At 35.7% G+C, this 12,252-nt stretch overlaps 1 protein-coding gene and 1 pseudogene across 1 annotated transcript; both read right to left on the minus strand.

Moving 5' to 3' along the window:
• Nucleotides 1-3,083: 3,083 nt before the first annotated feature.
• On the minus strand, nt 3,084-5,501 carry LOC121264386. The gene is made up of 3 exons (XM_041167539.1): nt 5,057-5,501; nt 4,415-4,543; nt 3,084-4,022 (listed from the first exon to the last, which is right to left on the minus strand). Exon 3 carries the CDS (start codon nt 3,951-3,953, stop codon nt 3,420-3,422), a length of 534 nt encoding a protein of 177 aa, XP_041023473.1. The 5' UTR covers nt 3,954-4,022; nt 4,415-4,543; nt 5,057-5,501; the 3' UTR covers nt 3,084-3,419.
• A 721-nt stretch (nt 5,502-6,222) lies between these two features.
• On the minus strand, nt 6,223-11,712 carry LOC121264387 (annotated as a pseudogene).
• Between the last annotated feature and the right edge of the window lie 540 nt (nt 11,713-12,252).

The following is a 12,252-nucleotide window of genomic DNA, read 5'->3' on the forward strand; positions in this document are numbered from 1 at the left end:
AAAGTTTATTATTAAAAATAATTTTTTTTATATAAATCTCATATTTATTTATATAAACTCTACTTTATACTGCATATACTATTTCATTAAAATGAAGACGCACTAAATAAATATAACAATTATTTGTACCGATAAGGATTCGGACATCAAGAAATATCCCCTAAATAATTACAAAATATACTGATAGTGCTCTGGTAAAGATGAGAAGGACATTAGTGGGTGGGAATCTTCCACCAAAAAAAATGGTAACAGTGGGGCAGGTCAATGAAACAAGTCAAGAATTTTATTAATTTTTTTCTGTCGTTTCTAGAAGGGAAAGTAACAGAATTGAAAAAAAAAAATGAAATGACAGAAAATTCTGGTCAGAGATTTGGAAAATAAGGTTAAATATAATATATAATTTAATTTTTTTTAATTTTAAAATAATAATAATATTAAAAAATAATATTTTATTTAATTCATCTAAAATTACCTCTTCTATCTCACTCAACAAGTATTAAAAGAGATTAAGAGCAGATTTGAGGAATGGGATGAGACATAAAATTTTCATTTCATCTCATCTCATCATTACACATTTTTCAAATTTTTATATAAAATATAATAAATAATTTAACTTTTTCAAATTTCAATTCATCTTTTTCAAATCTTAATATAATAATAATATTAAAATATAATATTTTAAACTCTTAAACAAAATATAAAATTCTCATCTCATTCCTCAAACCTATAATAAGAAGAGAACCTTAAAGTCACGACGGATAGGGCTAACTGCCTAAAGTGAAACGACGTAAGCATTTGACAAACATTGTTTTGATTGTTGGTGCTTTTTCCTGTCTTAGAGCCGGTTTATTTGACTGCTTTTGTCAGAGAGAAATATTTTAATTACATAAAATTTAATTTATAAATTCATCAATATCAAATTATAAAATATATCTAACAAATTATATAAAATTATATCAATTTATAAATTTATTTTTATATACTTTTTTTTATATATATAGCACTTTTCTTTACGAAAATAATACTGTTTTTAGTTAAGTTCGAAGTCAGCAATAAGCAATTTGGAAATTAGAAATTTATCCATCAAGTGATACATCTTCTTATATATTTTTCAATCGTGCACTTGTTGTCTAACACTCTCTCGATCAGGAACTTCCCATATTGTCTACAAATTCTAGCAAGTGTACGTTGCCATGGTGAGAAGTGTTAATTTGGAGAAGAAGCTTGGAATCACTCTCAAGGGTCCATGGATATATACTTTCTGAATTGTGGCGAATTGCAACATGTCATGAGAAAATTGGAGTGTTAGGGCCTGCCATTCTTCTCTATTTGATCGGTCCATTGGTAGTGGCCCATGCTGCTTAATGCTCATTTTAAGTTCTTTTTGACTTGGTCAACCTACTCTAGAATGTCTGGTCCAGCTTGTTCATGGTGGGTATTGTTGTGAAGAAACCAGTCCATGTCCATCACTACAACTGCAAAAAGAAGAAATGAATTCATCAGGAGACATTTTAAGAACAACATAATAGGATTATTGGTAATGATTTCTGAGACCCAGTTGATTGCTGAGCTGCCTGTTACTCTTGGCTTGGGTTTGTGTAACACTCAGTGAAAAGAGACCAGATCAATGTAATTTACTCACTTTGAGGATGAGAATCCTCCAAAAAATTTGAGAGAAAATGAGGAAATTGTATTCAAATAACTGTTCTGATGATTCCTTCCACGCACTGAGGATATTAGTAACTAAGGAATACACACCCGCGGCATTCCCAGAGTCCCATCCAATAGGATTACAATATCACATAACAGAAAAGGGTAAAATAGTAATAATAATTGCTAAAGAACCTAATGGGCTCAATAAGGCCTCTATGACTTCCACCGTGCCGTTCCTAACTAAGCCTCCCGTGTCCAGGCCCACGTTAAGCCCAGTTCTCTATTCCCATCAGGCCTTTCACGCGTGTGACAGTTTGTAGTCAGTGATTCTTGGGATAACTAACTGAAGTAACAACCTCTTCTAAACATGTCTTCGATTTGAGAATGCCCCTCCATATTCATGAATGAAAGCAGATAGAGCTCGTAGTGAGGTTTGCTGGCCTAAAGGTAAAAGTAAATTGCTCGAAGTAAGGGAGATGCTTTGCTACTCTAAGAGATTTTCTCCTAATTAAGTACCAAATGTCAAAGAGTCATCCTAGGGCCACCAACAATGTGTCCCGAGAAATGTAATCCACTTTTCTTTTTTGTTCTTTTTCTTTTTCGTTTTCTTGCTATTTTTTATGTATTTTTTTAATCTCTTAAAACATTTTTTTTAAATTCACAACATCATAAAAAAAATAATTCATTAATCAATAAGTAAAAAAAAAATCAGGAGATATTATTAGCATAATGTCTCAAGATCCATAGCATTTTCCATATAAAAAGTGCACTCTACTACTAAAACAAAACCGCACTCGTGTACACATGCATTGTTACATGTTCTTTGGCATAACTAGCTGGAGGAAACGGCAACTGCTGTGAAAAAGATGACAGAAAAGTAAAAGTAAACAAGAAATAAACAAACAAACAATCAATCACATGATACATATTTACATGATTCAACAATATGCTTATGTTCATGGAGTTATAAATGATTTTATTATGCTGAGGAATTACAAATTATACTCTGGAGCGAAATTTCATTGTTCAAAACGGTCATACTGTTCATAATAAGGATATTTATATGGTTACAAGAATGAATTTCTAATTTTTATTTTTTTGCGATATTCGCTTAAGCGGAATGTCAAGTACACATTGAGTAACTCTCTATATGGTGTTCCCTCGAGTTTCGAGTTGAGCGACTGTCGAGCAAATTTTTTGTCTAAGCTTTACTCGAACCCATTTTTTATCGTGACTCGAGCAAATTTTCTGGCCCAATGTCGAGCAAACATAAAGCGAATTTTCTATATGGTGTTTCCTGGGTCAAAAATAGTGCCAAAATCCACTCATAAACCGTAACAAATCATTTTCGGATCAAATCATCAAGTCGGGCTGCCACGACAATTAACCAGGACCCAACAACAACTTTCCTCACTATTAAAATCACTGGAGCATGAATCAAATAATATATTTTCAACATTTTCAACTAATATTTACCTTTGCATAACTGCCAAACAAATAACATTCGTCTTAAGATAAATCCAATAACCAAATATAAATTCTTACTCACGAAACTTCTTAATCAAACTGTCCCAAAAAAAAAAAAACCAGAAAATTAAAGTTTCACCTAGTTATTACATAATATGTCAGAAACACTAAATAAATATATGGTCAAAACAAGATCCAACTCCAGAAGAAGAACAGGCCGCAGTAAGTCTGTCCTTCCTGGACCTTAGCTCCAACAGTTCAGCTTCTTTCTTCTTAATTGTGGCCTCCAACTCCGCAAGCTACTGCTCCGATGGAGAGTTGTGAAACTCCACAATCATGTGGCGAATATGACCAAGTAGAAATCGCACGTCAAAGCCAGCTGCGAGAACTTCCTTCAGTGCATCGCGCCACTCGCAAACACGAGTAATATCCAAGTCCTTCAAGGGCACGCGACGAATATCCAGAAGTACAGCAGATAGAAGCTTTAGCAGCATGCTCCCAGCCATGTTTCCTAGCCTACACTCAGCTGTGAAGTCACCATAATGGCTGCGGAGCTTCTCCAGCAAAGGGACGCCTTCCCTAGGGATGGTGAACCGTAGGAATTTCTCCAGGTAGCAGTCGAAACAGTAGAAATGAGACACTGGCTGACTGTCATTGTAACCTGTATCGAACTTGTCCAGTGCCTCATGTAGCTTTGAACTATATTGACTCGTTCCAGTGGCTTGGCTAACCTTCTGCTGGCTACCAATGGTCATAGACTCTGTACGGCATGCAAAACAAGCAAACAAAAATGAACCTCTGTCCTTGTTCTTCTTTGGTTGGCTAGGAACCATACTGACGGGGGCTACGCATTGTCAATAGTTCCCCATTCCCCTCACCAGGCATTGTCCCCGTAACGACTCCTCCTGCCACATTAATCCAAATTACATACTTCCAAAAGGAAAGAGGGCAGAGGAATAGAGAAGGGGGCTACTCATATATTCTTGGTTTCCCTCACTGACAGACTCATTGTCGCTATTGTCCTCACCCTATAATTTATTTCCCGCTAGATGCAGAGGTCCATCACCCCTTCTGCGGAAGATATTTCTACTGGACTTTGGCCCCACATTAAAATGACTAATAGGGAAGGCTCATTATTTGAAAATAACTAGAAGATCAAGCCCAGCACCAAAAGAGGAGAAGGTTAATTCCCTTTGTCTAGCCATTTGTTTCCTCAGTATTGGTCTGATTTTATGATATTATACAGTGCCCAACTTTGGAGCATTAAAATACAAAACAAATTCACTTTACTTACCGACGTTCTTCCCAGGCATCTTCGCTCTTATATAGATGCCCGTGGAGACTATGAGTAGTACCACAGAAGTAACAGTTAGAAGAACACTAACGGTAAGGACGACATATCCAGATGTGTTGCTCTCCTTCCCTGCACAAAGCATATATATTCCTGTTCTTATTATTGATGATTCAGTTTTGAAAAGTACAGCACTACGTCTAGGTATGTAAAAATATACATTAAAACATGTAATAACTTAATTACTTGAAAGTGCTTAGCATGAAGTTAGATTATTAACATTCCATCATTCCAAAGATTTCCCCAAATCATATACGCCATAAAACTTCATGGATCTATAGTATATCATGGAGCATAAGCTGCACCGAAATAACATTCAATACAATAGCCCAGTTTGAATTGAGAAATCACCTCAATTCATCTCATTTTATCTTATCATTACAATTTTTTCAAATTCTCAAACAAAATATAATAAACAATTCAATTTTTTTCAAATATCAAAATAATAATAATATTAAAAAATAATATTCTAATAATATTTTATTAACTCATTTAAAATCATTTCATCTCATTCACCTCAACTCTTCCAATCTCGTTATCCAAATAGCATCCCCCTAATTAGCGTATTGTCGGCTCCAAACTTACCAGGTGCTGCTGCAGCACGAGTCAGGCTCCTCCATAATATCCTATTTTTTTCTGAGCTTTTTTATCATAGTTCCACGATTTTGTAGAGAAATATGCGTGTTTCGCGTGACCGAATCATAAGTTTTGGCGCCGTCGACTCCAAAATGGACGCGAGACAAGCTAAAATTAAATGGGTAGGGTATGGAGGAGCAGCAGAGGCGATATTGGAAGCATGCGTCGGAGGTACGGTTAGCAGTGCAGTCCCTCTCCCCGGATGAACAGAAAGAGTTTAGATCAAAGACTGGCAGCCCGACGACTACAGCAATTAGCATGAAAATAGCAGGGCTGAAGAGAAGCAATCTTGAGGAAACCGTTGCAGGCCACGTGTTCATCTTCGGACTGGCAAGGTTTAAGCTTCCGATAAAGAGAGACTCTTAACGAAGGAGATGGTGTTCGAAGTGTGAACTAAGGCCCCGTTTACATTCAAAACTCATCTCAATCTAACTCAATTCATTTCATTTCATCATTACAACTTTTTTAAATTTTTACACAAAATATAACAAATAATTCAACTTTTTTAAATCTCAAAATAACTTTATCAAATTTTTATATAAAATATAATAAATAATTTAAATTTTATTCTACTATTTATAAACTATCTCAACTCATCTCTAAATCCAAACCACTCTTAAGTAGGCTCAAATTTAGGTTTGTGGTGGAGCTGTAGGTGCCGCTGTTGAAGCATCTCAGAAGTCTATCGTAACATATTCGAATTATTTTTTATCTGAAATTCAACCTCTGTTTCTAGAAACAGAATATTATACATTAACCAAACTTACAAACTTCCATCACTTCGTTGTCATAGATTTTGCCACGAAACAACCTACACAAATATTTTATGCTCGATCGACTTCCGCTAACGAAGACTTGAAAATTTCTTGAAAATCACATTATCCCTGTTTGGCGTAAGAAACGAATAAATTAGTGGCCGGTCGGTGTGACCACTAAATGATCGGTTGTATTTGTGCCATGTAGCTTCTGAATATTTAGAATTGGATCGACAAGATCCTTCATTTTCAATTAACAAAAGAAAACTCAGTTGGACGTGTAATTCATCGGCCGTAGTTTCCTGGAAGATTGTTCGGTTCGACTTTGGATTCCATTTTAATATTTTTAAGAACCAAAACAAACCAACCTGAGAGGAATTGCATAACAAGCTTATTACACATACATCAAGTCTCATTTCTCAAGTAATAATATGCAGCATATGGTGTTGGTGTTCCATGACTTATTTATAAGAGATACTAATTTTGGAGGTCAAGTCGTTGCACTCACTCTATCGAGGGTATACTTCAGTAATCTTTGATTCATCGACAGACAATGGAATTGACTTGCTCGAAGATCGATCTGACTCCAGCTCTTTGGTCGGCACGCTTGACTGATTCAATCTGCCTTGGAGGAAAAATGCTGGCTTTTCAGGCGTTGGCAAAGTAACAGAGTAACTCTCAAGCATGACAACTATTGATGCCATTGTTGGTCTGTCGTCTGGATTTTCTTGAACACAAAGTAAGCCAATATGGATGCATTGAATAACTTCATTTATTGCGTAAGAATCTCCCAAAGTCGGATCCAATAACTCAAAGGATGTCCCGTTGCTCCAGTGTTTCCAAGCCTGCATCAAGCAGTCAATATTAATTCCTTGTGTCAACAAAGGAAAGAAACTTCAGCATATGTTCTTCATACTCACATAGGTCAACAGGTCCACAGCAGTGTCTGATTCATAGAAAGAAGCGTTGTTTTTGCCACTTAATATCTCTAGTACTAGGACACCAAAACTATATACATCCGATTTTGCCGAAAACTGTCCTTGCATTGCATATTCTGGAGACATGTAACCGCTGCAAACGTACCAACAATGTTACTAAGTGACTGAAATCACAGAATTACATCTGATACCTGCGTGTATCATCATTAGCTACATTCACAGCCAATTGGGTTCTGCTGAAAATGTAATGCATTTATTATATCTAATGCGTAATGCAGGGAAGGTTGCACTAACATTGTATATATCTCTAAATAATCCATCAATAACTATATATCAAATTTTTTCAGATCATAATGACCTGTTTTCTTTCTGTTTTTTCATGAGATTGATTTGTTAGGAAGACAAAAAATAGTAAAGTTCATTAATTTCTAGTAACTTTCTTTATCTAATACTTACTATGTCCCGACAATCCTACTGGTATTTCCTTCCGTTTGGTCAACTCCAAAAAGCCTTGCCATACCAAAATCTGAAATTTTTGGATTCATATCCTCGTCTAACAGGATGTTACTGGCTTTAAGATCTCGGTGTATGACTTTAAGGCGAGAATCTTCGTGAATATAAAGGATTCCTCGAGCAATTCCTCTAATAATCTTGTATCGACTTGGCCAATCCAATAGTCTTTGCTTGTCAGGTCCTACAGATCATCGAAATACAACATTCGGATTAGAATGAAAGAATCAGAGTACTTGCACTACTCTTATCTCTTGCATCTTCATGAGTTCCAGTATGCTCTTAAAATGAGCCCTTCCTTTATGAATTTGATCCTCAAATGAATGACGTGTTAAGATCAAAAAAATCAAACGTGTACTTAATACACGCATCGTATGATGAAACAAAGGACATTGGACAAATGGCTAGAAAGGACAAACCAAACAGAAAATAGTCAAGGCTTTTGTTGGGCACAAATTCGTAGACGAGCATCTTTTCCCCCCTTCCAAGCAAAATCCCAATAGCCTCACAAGGTTTCGATGTTGAAGCTTGGCTACCACAACAATCTCATTCTTAAATTCCTCTGCACCCTGTTCAGAACTTCCTGAGAGCCTCTTTACAGCTATATTTTGTCCATTGGGAAATGTACCCTGATAATGTAGTTCAACGCAATCAGAATAGATAAATAGAATTCATAAATTCCCCACCTCAGAAGCACTGAATAAATCACAGTAACAAGAAATGAGTAATTCCTACCTTGTAAACCTCACCAAATCCACCTCCACCCAGCTTGTTATCATCTGAGAACTTGTTTGTGGCAGCCTCAATTGTAGCAAAATCAAATTGCAAGGACTCGACAGTTGTAATCTCATTGGCTGCCATGCACACAAAATGCCTTAAAACATTGTAGGAAATTTTAGCTGTGCAGGGAAGCATATAAAAAAATACTTCTTTTGAGTATCACGTGTGTATGTGCATACGCACGTGCTTGCATTCTTTGTTAATATATATATTTTTCTCTGTTAGTGTAGAAACAGAGAACAAAAGGAACAGAGAGGTGATCCAATCACCTAGAATCAAGAAATGAAATTGAAGATACTAAAGAATGAGAAAACTTCATATTAATTTCATGTGTACATCAATATATATAGCTGATCTAAATATAACACGCAATACATTGTAGCCAAATGCTGACTGGACTAACAGACTTAACTGTCAACTATATTCTGTAGTTGATGTGCAACTGATCTGTGTAATCTAACAATTAGATTTAGACTTAGGATCTTTAGTACCATATCGTATGATGAAACCAAGAACTAGACAATCTCTTCTTATTCTCTTAGAATTTCTTAGATTTTCATTCATGCACATTTTCAATATTTCAGTGACTTCCACTATCTAAACTTATATATTTTTTTAACAAACACTCAAATAGAAAAGTTATGGATTCAGTTATTACCAACAAACATATAAAAGGATTACACTACAAGATCAGTTTCCAGACATGAGGAAATTACACATTAGATAAATTCAATTCAATAATTATGAATTGCTTACCATTTTCCTCGGGTAGAGCATTGGGCTTCTTCTTTCTTGCTCTCCTTCTTAAGAAGCAGTAGCTCACAGAGAAGATCACTAGCGAGACAACAATTGAAGCAACAATTATGACAATTGTTAGCGTCGATATTTTGTCTTTTCCTGCATAAATCAATCATAATGTTTTCATGAGTATGCCAAGCTGTACAGTGTACAATAGCTGTTGGCATCAACAATGTCCAATCTTGTATTATAACTTGTAAGCAGCTAAAGTCTGATCTTAAAACAAAAGGTAGTTGAACTTCAGGACAAAGAGATTCTTAACTTATCCGAAAATAGGTAAAGAACTTCATTTTAACTAAAAGGGTTCAGCACACAATGTCAACCGGTGGCTATTTGGTTGCCAACCCATCATTTTGAAATTGAAACTGTATCATACCAATTTATATATGTTTCTCAAAGCACGCTATTGTGAAGGACGGAATCATGATTCCTCATTGGGAGAGACCAAAGCAAGAATGATAAGTTAAATAAAACTCTTATCCATTTAGGGCTCATCTGAAGAGTGAGATGAAATGAGAATTTTGTGAATAGTAGTAAGATAGTTTGTGAACAGTAGTAAGACAGTTTGTGAATAGTAGTAAGACAGTTTAAACAGAGTATTTTTTAGATTTTGAAAAATGAGAGAGAAAAAATTGAATTAAAAATATTATAAAGTTAAAATATTATTAGAATATAGTTTTATGATATAATTTTTGTTTGAAAATTTGAACAAGTTGAATTGTTTTATATTTTTTGTTTGAAAGTTTAGAAAAATTGTAAGAATTAGTGTGAAAATTTTGTATTTGAATTATGTTTGAGATTGAGATGAAATAAGAATTTTGAAATAAGATCTATTTCTAAACAAACTCTAAGTATTAACAAAGTATAAACAAAAGAAAACACATAATATAACTTTTTTCTTGATGTATTTCAATTTCAATTTGTAACTGTTAGCAACACCTAACCACGTATTATCGTTTCGATTATCTTCTATAAATTGTCTCAAGTAAGAAGAAAATAATCATAATCACTTACAATATATTATCAGAACAACCTACAAACCAGGTAGGATCTAAAAGAGAAAAGTTCAGAAGTTGGCACTAAGGCTTGGTTTTGTTTCACAAAATTTTAACGTAGTCTCGATCCATCTTATCTTATCTCAATATTCAAATACTATTTAAACATAAAAAAAATTCAATTTCAAAATTTTAAATTTTAACATTTTTATCTAATTATTTTTTAATCATTACAAATTTTTTAAATTTCTAAACAAAATCAAAAAAGTAATATTTTTAATTCTTAAAATAAAAATAATAAAAATAATATTCTCTTGTGACTTTATAACTTTTTTACTTAAATTTTTCATTATTTTTTATTCGAGGTGTAAAGACTTTCACTATGCCAATCCTGTCTTTATTTATGACACATGCTTGCCATCGCATTTGAATGATATATATCAATATATGAAAATTGGTAGTAAATTCTGATTTGACCTTTCGGTCTAAGGACAGTACCTCGAGCCGGAGGAAGGAGCACAGGTATCGGTGTCGGTGCGGGTGCAGCGGCTGGTTGTGTCAAGTAAAATGGGTATGTTTCGAACCTAACGTTGCAACTTGGACTCAACCCCCTTGCTTCCCATCACATGGACCACATTTGGGGAGGCTCGTGATGGCTTCCCGAAGACACGTACTGCAATCGGAGCTATTTATGTCCGGAGTGCACTGGACAAGGCTGTATAGGGTTTGCAATTCCTGCAATCCCGAAGCATTTGTGACCGCCTTCACGGCAAATTTCTTAGCACCGGACGTAGCATTTGCGGCCCGAGGCACTAAGTCATTCAATGTGGAGACCGCCAACCGACGGAACTGGTCTGGCTGTGTTGCATTCCTCGTGTTCCACATAAAATATCCAGGTCTTTCCTGCATGATGGAGAAGATTGACCGGTTTGAGTAACGTAACATGCATTCATCATACCATATCACGGCCACTTTTTCAACAGGGCAGTACACCCGAACAATCTCTGTGGCGGCGAAGGCCACGCAATCTCGACAGGCATCTGTGCTGAGGTCACCACGGCAGAGGAAGAGGCCGTAAGTTGAAGTGTCAGGAGTTTGGCCGGCGGTAGCGTTGTAGAAACCACCTTCACGCGTGGCATTTGAGGAAAGGGAAGAGAGCAGGTGGCTGAGGTTAACTTGGTAGGTGCTGTTTGGGGTGTAAGTGGTATCATTTGGGCATACATGGACTCTGTAATTTGGTACTGCTGCACTGGTAAGGTTAAGGAAACCGATCAAGTATAGAACCATAATTAGGATCATGGAGACGTCGAAAGAGGGCAAGCCCATATCTTCTTCTTCTTCTTCCTTCTTCTTTCTTCTTTAATGATCAGTATCTTGGAACTTGGAATTAGAGGGTTTGGTTTATAAAGAGTTTCTATTTTCTGATCTTTCTTCGAAAATGCTTGCTAGGAATCACAATATACAACGAGATCAGTGGCGCTGCTGGACGTGGGCGTTTACATGCCCAGGTGGACGTTGACCCCAAGTCAAGGGGTTGTGGTCAAGCCGCGTCATGATTTTTTCGATTTGGTGGCCTATGACAGAAAGAAGGTTGAGACGTGGAAAATAAGGCATGGAAAAGTAATAAAGAAAGCAGATTCGTGGAATTTAAGGCAAAGTCAGTGAGTCAGCGACGAAGAATATTGAAGTATATAAATGTTGTATACCTTCACTTAAAGAATGATTTCAACTGTTTGACGGGGTACGAATGTTTTGATCTCAGATGCATTTCCTTTTTCTAGCACTTTTGAAAATATTTTGCCCCATGTCGTTTAATTCAAGCCTTGATGCTGACTAACATAAATGTTATGGCAACAAAAAATGAATGACGCCTTCCACGTAATGCAACATGCATTTGTCAACCTGAAAATGTTTAATCTGTAGGTTGGAGCGAGCATATACTGGCAGACAATATTATAATTTAACACCATCGACAAGATCAGACCCATGCAGTGATGGTCAAAATAAATAAATAAATAATTGTAGAGTGTCTGATCAGGCCATCATTGGAAACTCTTTACCAAGTGGAAACAAAATAAAGGATGTTAATAACTGGTTATTTCTGTGTTAATGTGCTTCTGGGCAGAAGTAGAATGCTTCTGAAACTGACGGCATGTCACGTAAACTTAAGAATTGAAACAACATGACAAAGAAATTCAAGAAGACAACAAGTTTTAAATGAAAAATTCTAGTCTATACAGATCTCAGAGAGAGAGAGAGAGAGAGAGAGAGAGAGCAGCTCTACGAATATTGAAATGTTAATAAAATCAGAAATCAGCCCACAAGCCTGACTTCATGGCTGAAGCTTGATACGTTCATGTACACGTGTA

The sequence above is a fragment of the Juglans microcarpa x Juglans regia genome, chromosome 5D, assembly GCF_004785595.1.
Source record: "Juglans microcarpa x Juglans regia isolate MS1-56 chromosome 5D, Jm3101_v1.0, whole genome shotgun sequence".
Taxonomy (NCBI): Eukaryota; Viridiplantae; Streptophyta; class Magnoliopsida; order Fagales; family Juglandaceae; genus Juglans; species Juglans microcarpa x Juglans regia.

Excerpts from the sequence above, each read along its gene's own strand:
- LOC121264386 (XM_041167539.1), bottom strand. The coding sequence starts at position 3,953 with ATGGTTCCTAGCCAACCAAAGAAGAACAAGGACAGAGGTTCATTTTTG.